This window comes from Bos mutus, chromosome 5 (genome assembly GCF_027580195.1).
Source record: "Bos mutus isolate GX-2022 chromosome 5, NWIPB_WYAK_1.1, whole genome shotgun sequence".
NCBI lineage: Eukaryota > Metazoa > Chordata > Mammalia > Artiodactyla > Bovidae > Bos > Bos mutus.
Window position 1 is genome coordinate 92743043 of NC_091621.1, and position 11823 is coordinate 92754865.

The 11823-nt window shown below is 40.0% G+C and overlaps 1 protein-coding gene across 1 annotated transcript; it reads right to left on the reverse strand.

Annotated features, from left to right (window-relative positions):
• Positions 1–283: 283 nt before the first annotated feature.
• MANSC4 (MANSC domain containing 4) lies at positions 284–8007 on the reverse strand. Its single transcript, XM_005902466.3, has 3 exons — positions 6958–8007; positions 3920–4054; positions 284–963 (listed from the first exon to the last, which is right to left on the reverse strand). Exons 1-3 carry the CDS (start codon positions 7184–7186, stop codon positions 284–286), a joined length of 1044 nt encoding a protein of 347 aa, XP_005902528.1. The 5' UTR covers positions 7187–8007.
• Between the last annotated feature and the right edge of the window lie 3816 nt (positions 8008–11823).

Genomic DNA, 11823 nt, shown 5'->3' on the forward strand with positions numbered 1-11823 from the left:
ACCCACAGAGTTCTAAATATTCAACAAGTCGATACACATACTGCACTTAGAACTGTCTCTCTTATGTTGTGCTGAATAACTGCAGGGGTCAGAATTTTGAAGCTTGGCAAAGGGTACACTATTCAAGAAATGGATATAATCACAAAAAGCAGTTATGTTTATCAAACATTGGCCTTTAGAGATTGGTATGAATGGGCATCTGTGCTTTATTTTATTTTTTTCCTTTTTTTTTAACCACATTGCTTAAGAAAACTAAAAATGATACTCAAAATGCTCTCACCTTTCATCGGTAAGAGAACTCCTTCTGATTGGCACATTTTTTAATTTGCCTGGGTCCTGACTTTCTCTGCCCTGGTTTATACTGGCCGTACTGCTTTCGACAGCAACCAGATGCCAGGATGACTACACAAGAGCAAAGAAAGATGACAGCGGTGCAGAGGGCTACAGGAACCAGCCACGTCTTTACACCAGTCACAGGTGCCCCACCAGGTGTTGAGTCTTCATTCTTAGATGTGTGGTTTCTGCTGTTGGATCCTTTGGTTTTGTTTAGTAATTGTTTACTGCTGTTGAGTTGGGAGGGACTAGGCATATGAGAAAGTTTTGTGTCTCTGGGCACAAAGAAAGGAGAAACAGTCTTGTTATCTGGATTGTTGATGAAGTCAGTACTGGCTGACACCGTATTTATCTTTGTGGTAATGGAGTCATTCAGGGCAATGAATCTTGCCCAAGAGTCTGTGGTCAATTCCTTGGAATACCTAGTATTATTTGTGGTTGCCAACTCTTGATGTGTGGTTGGTGACGGAGCCTCTATTGATGGTAGCATTTGGTTTATCATGGTGGTTTGTTGTTTATCTAAATACATAGCTTTTAGAATCCTTAGTCTCTCCCATGTATCAGATGAAGAACGGGTATTTAGATATGTGGGCAGTGATTGTTCAAAAACCAGCAAATCAGGATCTATACCTGAAAAATAAGTAAGGCATCATTTATTTTTAGTTTAGCAGAGAGGGCCCTAAAGTACAGTTTACTGAAGTCCTAGATTTTGCCTCTCTGAGTTATGAACTAAGCTAATTGCAAGTTCCCCTAGTGCACATTTCTCAAAGGCTTTTAGACATACTGACCACATTTGAATTCTTAACTTTCTAAGACATCTTCTGTTGCAAACAAACTTGGCTACATCATAGAGAAAACTTTGTATCTGCCAGGGCTTTTAGGCAACAATAGCAGTGTGAGGGCAAGAACTTCAGAAATAGTAACCATTTGATATGAGTAACATTTTAGAGTTAAACAAAATGAGGCCTGAGATGTGTAGCTATTCAAAATTATTAGCAGAGCCCTACATCGCATCCCTGCTCAGTGCCTCCGGTCCTCTTCAGTGTTTGTTCTCTCTCCTCTTATAAACTCCTTTCCGGCTGGCTTCAGAAACTGTTTCCCTTTCAGTCTCTCTTGTTCCCTCTCTCTCACCACACCAACATCCACTTCCTTCATTTCCTTTCTGACTTTGTTTTGTGCTTTCTGTCATGTTGTTTCCATCCTCTATTATGCCAAAATTCTGCTTCTAGAGTGGTCAGTGCCTTCCCTTTTTCCTGATTGCTGGGTGTCACTGCTTTGACTTTTCTCTTGTCCTTGACACTGATGGCCAACTGTCCTTGAATTCTTCTTCCCTGACTCCCTGCACTGAGAGGAAAGGTAAGACCAACCTAGACAAGTGTATTAAAAAGCAGAGACATTACTTTGCCAACAAAGGTCTATCTAGTCAAAGCGATGGTTTTTCTGGTAGTCATGTATGGATGTGAGAGTTGGACTATAAAGAAAGCTGAGCACTCAAGAATGAATGCTTTTGAACTGTGGTGTTGGAGAAGACTCTTGAGAGTCCCTTGGGCTGCAAGGAGATCAAACCAGTCCATCCTAAGGGAAATCAGTCCTGAATATTTATTGGAAGGACTGATGCTGAAGCTGAAACTCCAATACTTTGGCCACCTGATGCGAAGAATTGACTCGTTTGAAAAGACCCTGATGGCTGGGAAACACTGAAGGTGGGAGGAGAAGGAGACGACAGAGGAAGAGATGGTTGGATGGCACCACTGACTCAATGGCCATAACTCCAGAAGTTGGTGATGGACAGGGAGGCCTGGCGTGCTGCAGGCCATGGGGTCACAAAGAGTTGGACATGACTGAGCAACTGAACTGAACTGAACTGACTCCCTGCACCACAGATTGCTTTGGCACTTTATCTCAGGCTGCCTGCGTCCCTTATTTTTCTTCCTCTGTTGGTTCTCTCCTTGGTCCTAACTGGGTTTCGTGATTTCTACAGTCTTTAGTCCTTGGTTTTCTAAGGTATTTCTCTGCATTCCATATAACCTCTGCCCTGACCACAGCCCCCCAGCTCCCCACCCCACCGGCACTGCCAAAAATACTATCCTCATCGTCCCTACTACATCGATGACCCTGAAATCCATGTGCCAAATTTTTTCCCCTTTCTTGAGCTCTGATCTCATTTCTCCTGTGCACTACTGGATGTTCCCACATAAACACCTCACATCACCACTGACATTTTCAGAACCATCATCTTATCTAGCTCCTTGTCTTGTTCAGAGGCATTATCATTCTTCCATCACCCATGATAGACTGCACTGCTAAGGAATTTTTGACTCCTCTGTTCTCTCTCTCTTTTTTTTTTTGCCTGCAGGGATCGATCTTCCCAGAGCAGGGATCAAACCTGTGTCCCTGCAGCAGAAGCACAGAGTCAAACACTGGACCGCAGGGTTAAGACTTTTCTTCTCTACCCAAAAACTAAGTGCTATCCAATCCCTTCCCAATATGCTGGTAACTATCCCTCGTTGCAAGTAAAATTACCTTGTTCTAGCCGGCATCCTGCTTATAATTTTCCTGGACTAAGATAACCAGACACATCACTCTAATGATAGCGTTTTCTCATTAAACACCTTTGTTGTTTCCATATTTCTGACAGTCAAACCAACACTCCACTCTGTTCTTTTGTTACCTGGCCTACCCTATCCTACCCATATTTCCATTGCAGCCCCAAATGTGCCCATACTGTAGCGACATCAGTGTTCTCTCTTTCCTAGGGAGTGACACAGACTCCTTACCTCTATCTGCCCTCTTCCAGGAAGCCTCCCCTGAATAATCGAGCTTTCTTTAGCTACCCCGCCCCCAACCTTTTGAACCTTTGTACTCGAGGCAGTATCACCTATTTTTAATTGAATTGTATGTCTTTAACTGTGAAACTTCTTTCCTCAGGTAGATTAGAAGGAACTTGAGGGCAGAGATACAGCTGCAGTGATAAACACAGCTTGTGGTCAACAAGTACAGATCAATAAAGAAATTTACCTCCTTTGTATTGTGATGGCAAAAGTCGATCTTTGATATTTACTAATCTGTACCCTGAGATTATATACATGGGCAAAGGACACTTAAATAATTTGTTTTTCTAAAGTAAAACATACTGGTTATCTTGGGACCAGAAATTAATATGTGGCACTAAGTGTATTTCCTGTCCCCGAATCAATCTTTGTAGAATCCTTGTATATAATGTCAGCAAGCCTCAACAGTGACATTTAGCATATTACTTAACTTCTTAGTTGTATGCTTACTGACTATAGTAGAAATACCTATTTTGGCTCTTGTTGAAGGCTCTTGGGATAAATGAAATACATTGTTCTTGTTTGGTCACATATGATTTGTTATCTGGGACAAAGTCATCCTTGCTGAACATGCCAAATTTATGTGAATTTCCTTTTACTTTCTGCCTTGGAAGCCCCAAACTTTTCCAGAGTTCACTGGAAAATAATTATTTAGAAATTCATACATGGCTTCTTCCAGCCAATTTCTAGGTTATTTGCCTCTACTAAAATATTAGACATTCTTAGAAGTACATACAAAGTACATAAATCATTACCATCTGTTATGTTATATAAAATGGCACTGGTTTCAGGCTCCAGTATGCAGCTCTCCAGGGTTGGGCAGTGAACGTGGAGGCAGTTGACATTGTCATGAATAGGATCGTGGAAGAAGACAGCCAGGTTACAGGACACTGAAAAGGAAGCAGGCAAAGTGTGTCTGCTTGATTTCTGCAGCTTGATAAGCTCTGAGTAGCTTATGTTTCTTTCACAAACACTGGATTAACAGTTCCTTGCAGGGCTGTTCAGACATCTAACTATGAACTGAGAGCAGCTATTTCTGTGAAGATGGGGAAATGCCTCTTCAAAAGAAAATACTGACTTGTCTTTCAGTAATCATTCATACATTCCCATGCTACATAGGATTACCTGGAATTATTTTGCAATCCCAGTATTTCATGTTCAGGAAAACTCAATTGACTACAAAAACCTCTCCCCAGAGGGGAGATTTATAATACCATAATATTCTAATCTGATGTTTATAATATGAGATTTCCAGGTGTAATACCCTCTTGGAATGCTAAGGAGTTCACCAGAGAAAGAAACAGGACAATAAATGGACAAATGCTATAACAGAAAGGGGAGTGACGGGAAGAGCAAAAACAGCACTGACTGTTGCTGGAAGAGGCCCGGTGGTATAGAGGCACCAGTGTGGGTAAACATGACCTTGACCCTGACTGCAGGTGTGCACCAGCCCTATGCTGCTAAGCTACGTCCAGTGAAACGCTAATCAGTGTCAGAGGAAGGGAGTGGACCGACAGGGTGGCTAGCGTTTGGAATTGTAGGGGGCATTGCTCTCCCCAGCTCCTCTTTTCTAAGGAGATTTGCTCCTTAAAAGATACCGTATTATTTCTGGATAACTTTTAAGTCAGATTTGTTGAGTGCAGATCTTCAGTCTTGTCATCCCTGCAGTGCAGCACAGATTTTCCTCCTGCTGCTGTATAGTAGGAACCATGTGATGAGAAATATTCATTGACCCAAAGGTATCAGCTTCTTTAATAAAATGAGATTACAGAGGGATAGTGTACTGTTACCAGACTTCAGAGTGTACCTGCAGCTGCTGTGGAACTGTTGGCAGAGCCTGCTCTGCTTCTGTGTAAGGCTAACTGGGGGGGTTACCTCTCCCCCATTACTTTCGGGACACCCCATGTTTCTGCTCTCTTTTTTTTCCAGAATGAGAGAAAAGTCAATTAATAATTCATTGCTAATACATTATAGATTACCAAGACATTTTCCCTGAGGACTGTGCTGTAAAGTTCAAGGAAAAGGAAGAAAGAACATCATTCTAATTTAGACATCTGAATTTCTGATAAGAAAGCACTGGATCCTGTAGGGACTAATTTTTTGAGATCCTTTACATTCTTCATGTGTATTTCAGAGTCCCAGCTCTGAGTAGGTTAGCTACTGCAGGATGGTAGCATTTTGAAGTTCTGGCTTCCAGGTAAAAAGGGATGTGTGTTCGTGCCTTTTCTTCTTCTAGAGAAGGAAAGCCACAACCCCACAAGACTCTAAAATCATGGAATTCCAAATGGATGCTTTTAGTATCTCTAAAAGTCCATAGTTTGCCTGGTGTGGAGAATAAGGTAAATTCATGGCATGGGAAAATGGGGAAAAGTTATCATCCCTCCCTCATCTGGTCTCAGTGAATGATTCTGGGGGTTATAAACATCTGGAAGCTGAGTATTTTGCTACCTTTTTCAAAATTTCCCTTTAACAAATTAATTGCTGTCTTCTGTGCCTGATTAAATTTGAGGGCTTAGTTTGTGACAGCTTCTTACACTGTGGTCTCTTGACAGACAGATTCTCCAAGGAGCTCCAATCTGCATCCTAGAAATCTTAGATGGATAATTGGGTAAGAGGCAATTAATGTCAGTATGAGACCACAAGAGGAGAAGGCAATGGCACCCCACTCTAGTACTCTTGCCTGGAAAATCCCATGGATGGAGGAGCCTGGTAGGCTGCAGTCCATGGGGTCGCTAAGAGTCAGACATGCCTGAGCGACTTCACTTTCACTTTTCACTTTCCTGCATTGGAGAAGGAAATGGCAACCCACTCCAGTGTTCTTGCCTGGAGAATCCCAGGGACGGGGGAGCCTGGTGGGCTGCTGTCTACGGGGTCGCACAGAGTCGGACACGACTGAATCGACTTAGCAGCAGCAGCATGAGACCACAAGAAGAAAGTGTAGAACAAGAGAATTATTTCAAAGTGCTGTGTCACTTTTGTTCTTTCCAAGTAGCTTTCAAATCTTAGAAAAATGAAATAAATGAAGTCAAATGTAACTTGAAATTCTGCAACAATGAAGCATTTTTCTAATTACAGGCCTTGATTATATTATATGAATGATATTTAACCCTGATTCCACATCTCATACCCAAAAAAATTATGTCAGGGTATTTTGTAGATTTCTTTCTTCCTTCCTCCCTCCCCCACTTCTTTCTCCCGTCCTTCCTTCCTTCCTTCCTTTTCTCTTCTTTGCCTTTCTTCCCTTTTCTAGTTGATATAAATCTCCCTATTTCTTTCAAAATATGAATCACAATCTAAATCCTATTCAATACATTCCCACATTTGGTCAGCCCAAGCAAGCTCATTTCAAAAGTGTGATATGATACTAATATCACCAAAAGAACTTTGAAAAGGAAATTATTATAAATACTTTTGGAATTATATATGCTATATTCTGGGCTATAGAAATATTATTAGTTAGCTCTCAAGGAAATTTTTTCATTCAGCATTCATTCATTTAGTGGAGAGAAGAGGTTCTCTGTTACCAGCAGGTTCACAGCCTCCTGGGTCATTGCTAGATTTATAAACCAAGCTGTCACTGACTTCACCTGCAAAGTCAGTCTCAGTGTCTCTCCCTCTGTGCCCACTCCCTCCTTCAGGGCATCTTTTTTTTTCTTTTCAGAGGGGGGGTCCTTCAGGGCATCCTCCCTCGTCTGGGTCAATTGTTCATTGGACCCTCTACCAAGGGCTCTTTCCTCAGGTCCTCCTTTTAGAAGTTTGCCCCCATTTTCTCAGGTCTATCATGGACACTTACCATCCTTCCTAAGACAGCAGTTCCGACTGCACTTCTGACCGGTGTTTTCAGAATAATACCTCAGGAACTGGGCCCCCAGCTTCTGAGACTCCTCCAGGTCAATCAGAAAACCTGGGAAGCGACGGATCCAGCAGTCTCTGTAAAACACAGTGGGTGAGCAAAGAGAGTTTGAGGTCCCCCCCATGCTCAGGAGCAGTATCACATTTGCTGCTACCACCACCGCACGCATTTCCCTGGAATGAAGACTCGGCAATAAGTTTGGTGACCAGACAGATGCTGGAGCTGACCATCAGGGTTCAGAACGGCTGGGATTTCAGGGCTGTGGTGAAGGAAGAGCTTCCTTGGAACTTTGAGAAGGGTCACTTTGTAGAAAAATGAAGCGGCTCTGACTGCACGTTGACTTTTCTTTCGTTTCTTCCCAGTTGCACCCCACACCTGGGACTTGATGACTTGCTGGTGTTAATTCTGAACACTTTCCAGGCCATTTCAGTACTCTGTCCTTTAGCCTCCAGTAGACGTAGATTCTCTCCTCTGCTTTTCTTCTTTCTCTGAAAGGGAAGTCACAGACACCTTTTACCAAGTAAATATAAAGACAACTTGAAATCCTAGCCAAGAGTCTTTCTGAGTAAAACAACAGTTCAGTCACTTGACGTCAGATAAAGGAAGGATCAATTTCACCAGGAAACAAGACATTTTGTCAGGATTCTTCTGTCAGTTTCTTTAAGAAACTTGTGACTGCAGATTTTTTTTTTCAGTGATCTTTTTTCTTTGAATTAAAGTTCTAATATTCAGAATCACTGGAAAAAAATAAAAAGTAAATAAAAGTGAAAATGAAATAAAAATGAAAAAATTTTTTAACTTTGCAGTGATTTCGAAAACACTGAATATGAATCCTGGTCACTTCTGGGGTCAGGCATTTTTTGCAAAGGCCAGCCACATGCTTTTTGAAAAGATAAAAGATCCAGCCAAGAATATTCTAATAACTAGATGAAATACAACACCCATTAAACTGTATTTTGTTCAATCAAGAGTTAAAAGCATAACAGAAAATTGTGAAGAACTGCAGTTTGGGGGTTTTCTGCTATTTATGTTTTCAAGTTACAAAGAAAACTTTGTGAAGCACATACATAAAGGCATCTCTGAAGCAGATGTAGTTACAGGAAATGTTCATTAGGGAAATAGTTTTAAATTTCTAAATATTAATAAAGTTACTTCCATTGCAATGCCAAAACATTTGAAAAAATATTAAAGGCCGTGAAAATGGTCTCTTTTGTGAAGATTGTGTTCCATATTCCACAATATCCAAGATGAAATTGGTTCAAAGCATAGAACTGTTGCTCTTTTATATCCATTTTTATACAAAGCACTAGTGGTAATTAGTTTGGGTTATAAAGTACTGCGTGTGCTTAGTTGCTTCAGTCATGTCTGACTCTTTGCAATGCCATGGACTGTAGCCTGCCAGGCTCCTCTGTCCATGGCATTCTCCAGGCAAGAATACTAGAGTGGATTGCCTTTCCTTCTCCAGGGGATCTTCTCGACCTAGGGATCGAATCCACGTCTCCTGCATCTCCTGCGTTGCATGCGGATTCTTTACCATTGAGCCACTGGGGAAGCACAAAAAGTACTGTACTGCTTTTTAAAAAATGAAAAGTGAAAATTTTCCCTCCTGTGATCTGTTTATCATACACTTTGAACTTTCATCTCTCCATCTGTCTACTAATAATAGTGTAATTATATCTTTTGATTTTTAGAAACATATAATATTAGTAATAATAAAGAGGATGACAGTCAAAAGGCTGATTAACTTAAAAAAATTTCTTCTGAGCAAAAATTAGAATAAGTCTTAACTTGAATAAGCCACGTAAAATACACTAAAAATAATAAATATTTTATTCTAATAAACTTCTTTTAGAAAACAAATTTCAGTTGCTTACCTGCAAACAAGCTTTCATCTGTTCAGAGGAAAGAGGGAAGAAAGGCTTCCTAAACGCAAAAACAGGAGATAGATGAGGAACAAAAGAGTGCTTCCTGTTTTCCCCTGAGACTTCAGGAGCTATTTGGATTAGTCCAAACCTTGGGGCCATAAACCGGAAAGTCAACTTTCTAACCTCCACATCTTTCAGTCACATTAAATGTGGCTTCTTTGTGTGATGTATAATTCCTTGAAGTGCTCGTGTTTCTGTCAGGGGTAAGGGAACAATCCACAGTTGTTTAATGCTTTTGCTTTCAGATGATGTTCACGGGGAGATCAAGGTTGCATTTTATAGAATCTACAAGTTCCAATGTAAAAGCAGGCTTTCAATTTTTTAAAACAAATTTTGGGGTGATTGTTAAACACTGAATCTGGAAACAGGTAACTTCTTAGAGCTGGCTATTTTGAAAAGGAGAGATTAAAAGCAGGAGAGTGGGGGGAAGAGGGAGGAAACTACAATGATCTGAGATAGAGACCCGAACCATCCTCCCAAGAGCCTGATTCAGTAGCTCTGATGTGGGAACCAGAGTTCTTATCTTTATATGAAATGTCTCAGGTGATTTCCTAAGATGTCTGGAAAACACTGAAATAAGTGAAAGTTTCAGCTACATGAAGATGCTCAGCCCGAATTAAATAGAGCCATTTTAAGAACTGTTCTACTTTAAACATTTAAATTGCCCCCATGCTTTAATGAAAGCAAGAAATTTCAGTCTTACTTATTAAAAAGCAAAGAGGAAACAACTGTTTTAGAAATACTGGAGGGACTAAAAAATAAGATATAAACAATTTTTAAGTGGCAGTGAGGTAACAGCAGACACTAAATTCAAAAGATATTTGAAAAACAGTCAATATTTCATCTTTTTTAAAAGATAGTAACTGTAGTATTTACAGTTAAGTGTTTTTACAGTTTTACAGTTAAGTATTTACTTAACACTTTCATTTCACCAGTTCATAAAATTGATGGAAATCATTTTTTAAAATGGGGCCTGAGAAATTGGAATATATGATTAATTTTTCTTAAAATGTTTTGTTTTTATTAAATGGACATACAAATGGCAATCCACTCCAGTGTTCTTACTGGGATGATTATCCCAGTGGACAGAGGAGCCTGGTGGGCTACAGTCCATGGGGTCACAGAGAACCAGACACACAGAGTGACTGAGCATGAGCATGCACTTTAAAAACCCAAATCATACAGAAAAGTACAAAAAGAAATAATAACCATTCAAGATCTTACAATCTTAAATCTTTTGGTAAACATCCTTCCAGACATCGCCATAAAAAAAATACACATGTACAATTTTACAAAAAATGGATTCATACTGTTTCAGAAACTGTTTTTTAAAAATCCAATGTAAAATCGTATGTTCAGTGTCTCTAAAGAAAACTCTGCATCCAAAGTTGTAACAGTTCTACGGTATTCATTCTACTCATATACCAAAATTTACTTTGCACTTCAACTTCCTCAGCTGTAGAAGAGTATTAAAATAGATTGCAATCCATGTAAAGCACTTACAACATATAATAAACATTCAATAAATGTCAGCTACTGCTATTGTTATATGTTGTTTTTCAATCTTTTATTATTCAAAGCAACACTGTGATAAACATCTTTTACTTTGATTTTTCCCTATTCTAGGTCAAAAGGTATATTTTCCATAAATCCTTTATTTTTCTTTTAAAATCTTTTTCTTATTTTTGGCTGTGCCAAGCAAATTAGTTCCCTGAAGAGAGAAAAAGTGAAAGTTGCTCAGTCGTGTCTGACTCTTTGCAACCCCATGGACTGTAGCCCACCAGGTTCCTCTCTCCATGAAATTCTCCAGGCAAGAATACTGGAGTAGGTAGTCATTCTCTTCTCCAGGGGATCTTCCCAACGCAGATCAAACCCAGTCTCCTGAATCGAAGGCAGATTCTTTACTGTCTGAGCAACCAGGGAAGTCCATTAGTTCCCTGACCAGGGATCAAACATGTGTGCCCTGCACTGGAAGCCTGGAGACTTAACCACTGGACCACCAGGCAAGTCTATCCATAAATTCTTAAGGAAATAGTCTAGCTTTGTGTTTGACCCTTACTTTAGATTTTAGTAAAACAAATTGTTAGGTGTTTGAAGTGAATCATGTTGCCACAAAGGTCAGTCAATAACAGATCTATAAAAGTGTATCTCCAGTTATAGACAAGCAACATTTTGATGAAGCTTAATAGTAATTTTAGGTCTTTGGTAAATAAAGTTTATAATGTTTTGACTGCATTTCTAGCTTAACAGAAAACTTACTTCATGAGTTATTAAAATGATTCGATCTTTAAGAGACTTTCAATTCTAAATGGCGTTACTATCATGTCAGGGGCCAATACAGGATCAGCACCTAGTACTGTCAAACTGACACCTTACATTACCTGCCTAAGATCTGCTCTGATAATATTATTGGGCGTGAATTACTTTCTAATGCTTGTGCTTCTTTGAGTGTGATTTGTTTTTCCTTTGGTCCATTTTTAAAAAGCAAGGAAACACCAGTCTAAGGCATATCTATGACGCCTGGGGAACAAAAGCCTCCACTGGTGAAAGATTATAAAGGGACTGAGGAGAGACTAAGAGCCTGTTCTTAGCTGACCCACTGAATCTGACATTGTTGCTGATGGAGGCACAAATTCCAGGTTCAAGACTCTTTGACACAAGGGGCACCTCCTGGCCAAAGTTTCCCAGCCTAACACTGGAAGTGAATCATTGCCTTTCCAAACAGGATGCTACTCTCATGATCACACACCCACAAAGAACCTTAGATGTCTCCATTACTTGCTCATTGAGAAGAGAAGTGTGAGAGGTCCCATGTGAGACTGGAGCTTTATCAGTAATGATCTAAAGGCTGCGTGAAACAAAGGGAACGCTAGAAGTTTTC

Excerpts from the sequence above, each read along its gene's own strand:
- MANSC4 (XM_005902466.3), bottom strand. The coding sequence starts at position 7,186 with ATGCGTGCGGTGGTGGTAGCAGCAAATGTGATACTGCTCCTGAGCATG. Across the intron at positions 4,055-6,957 it reads CTGCTGTCTTAGGAAGGATG|TGTCCTGTAACCTGGCTGTC; the intron begins GTAAGTGTCCAT and ends CTTCCTTTTCAG. Across the intron at positions 964-3,919 it reads TTTATATAACATAACAGATG|GTATAGATCCTGATTTGCTG; the intron begins GTAATGATTTAT and ends CTTATTTTTCAG.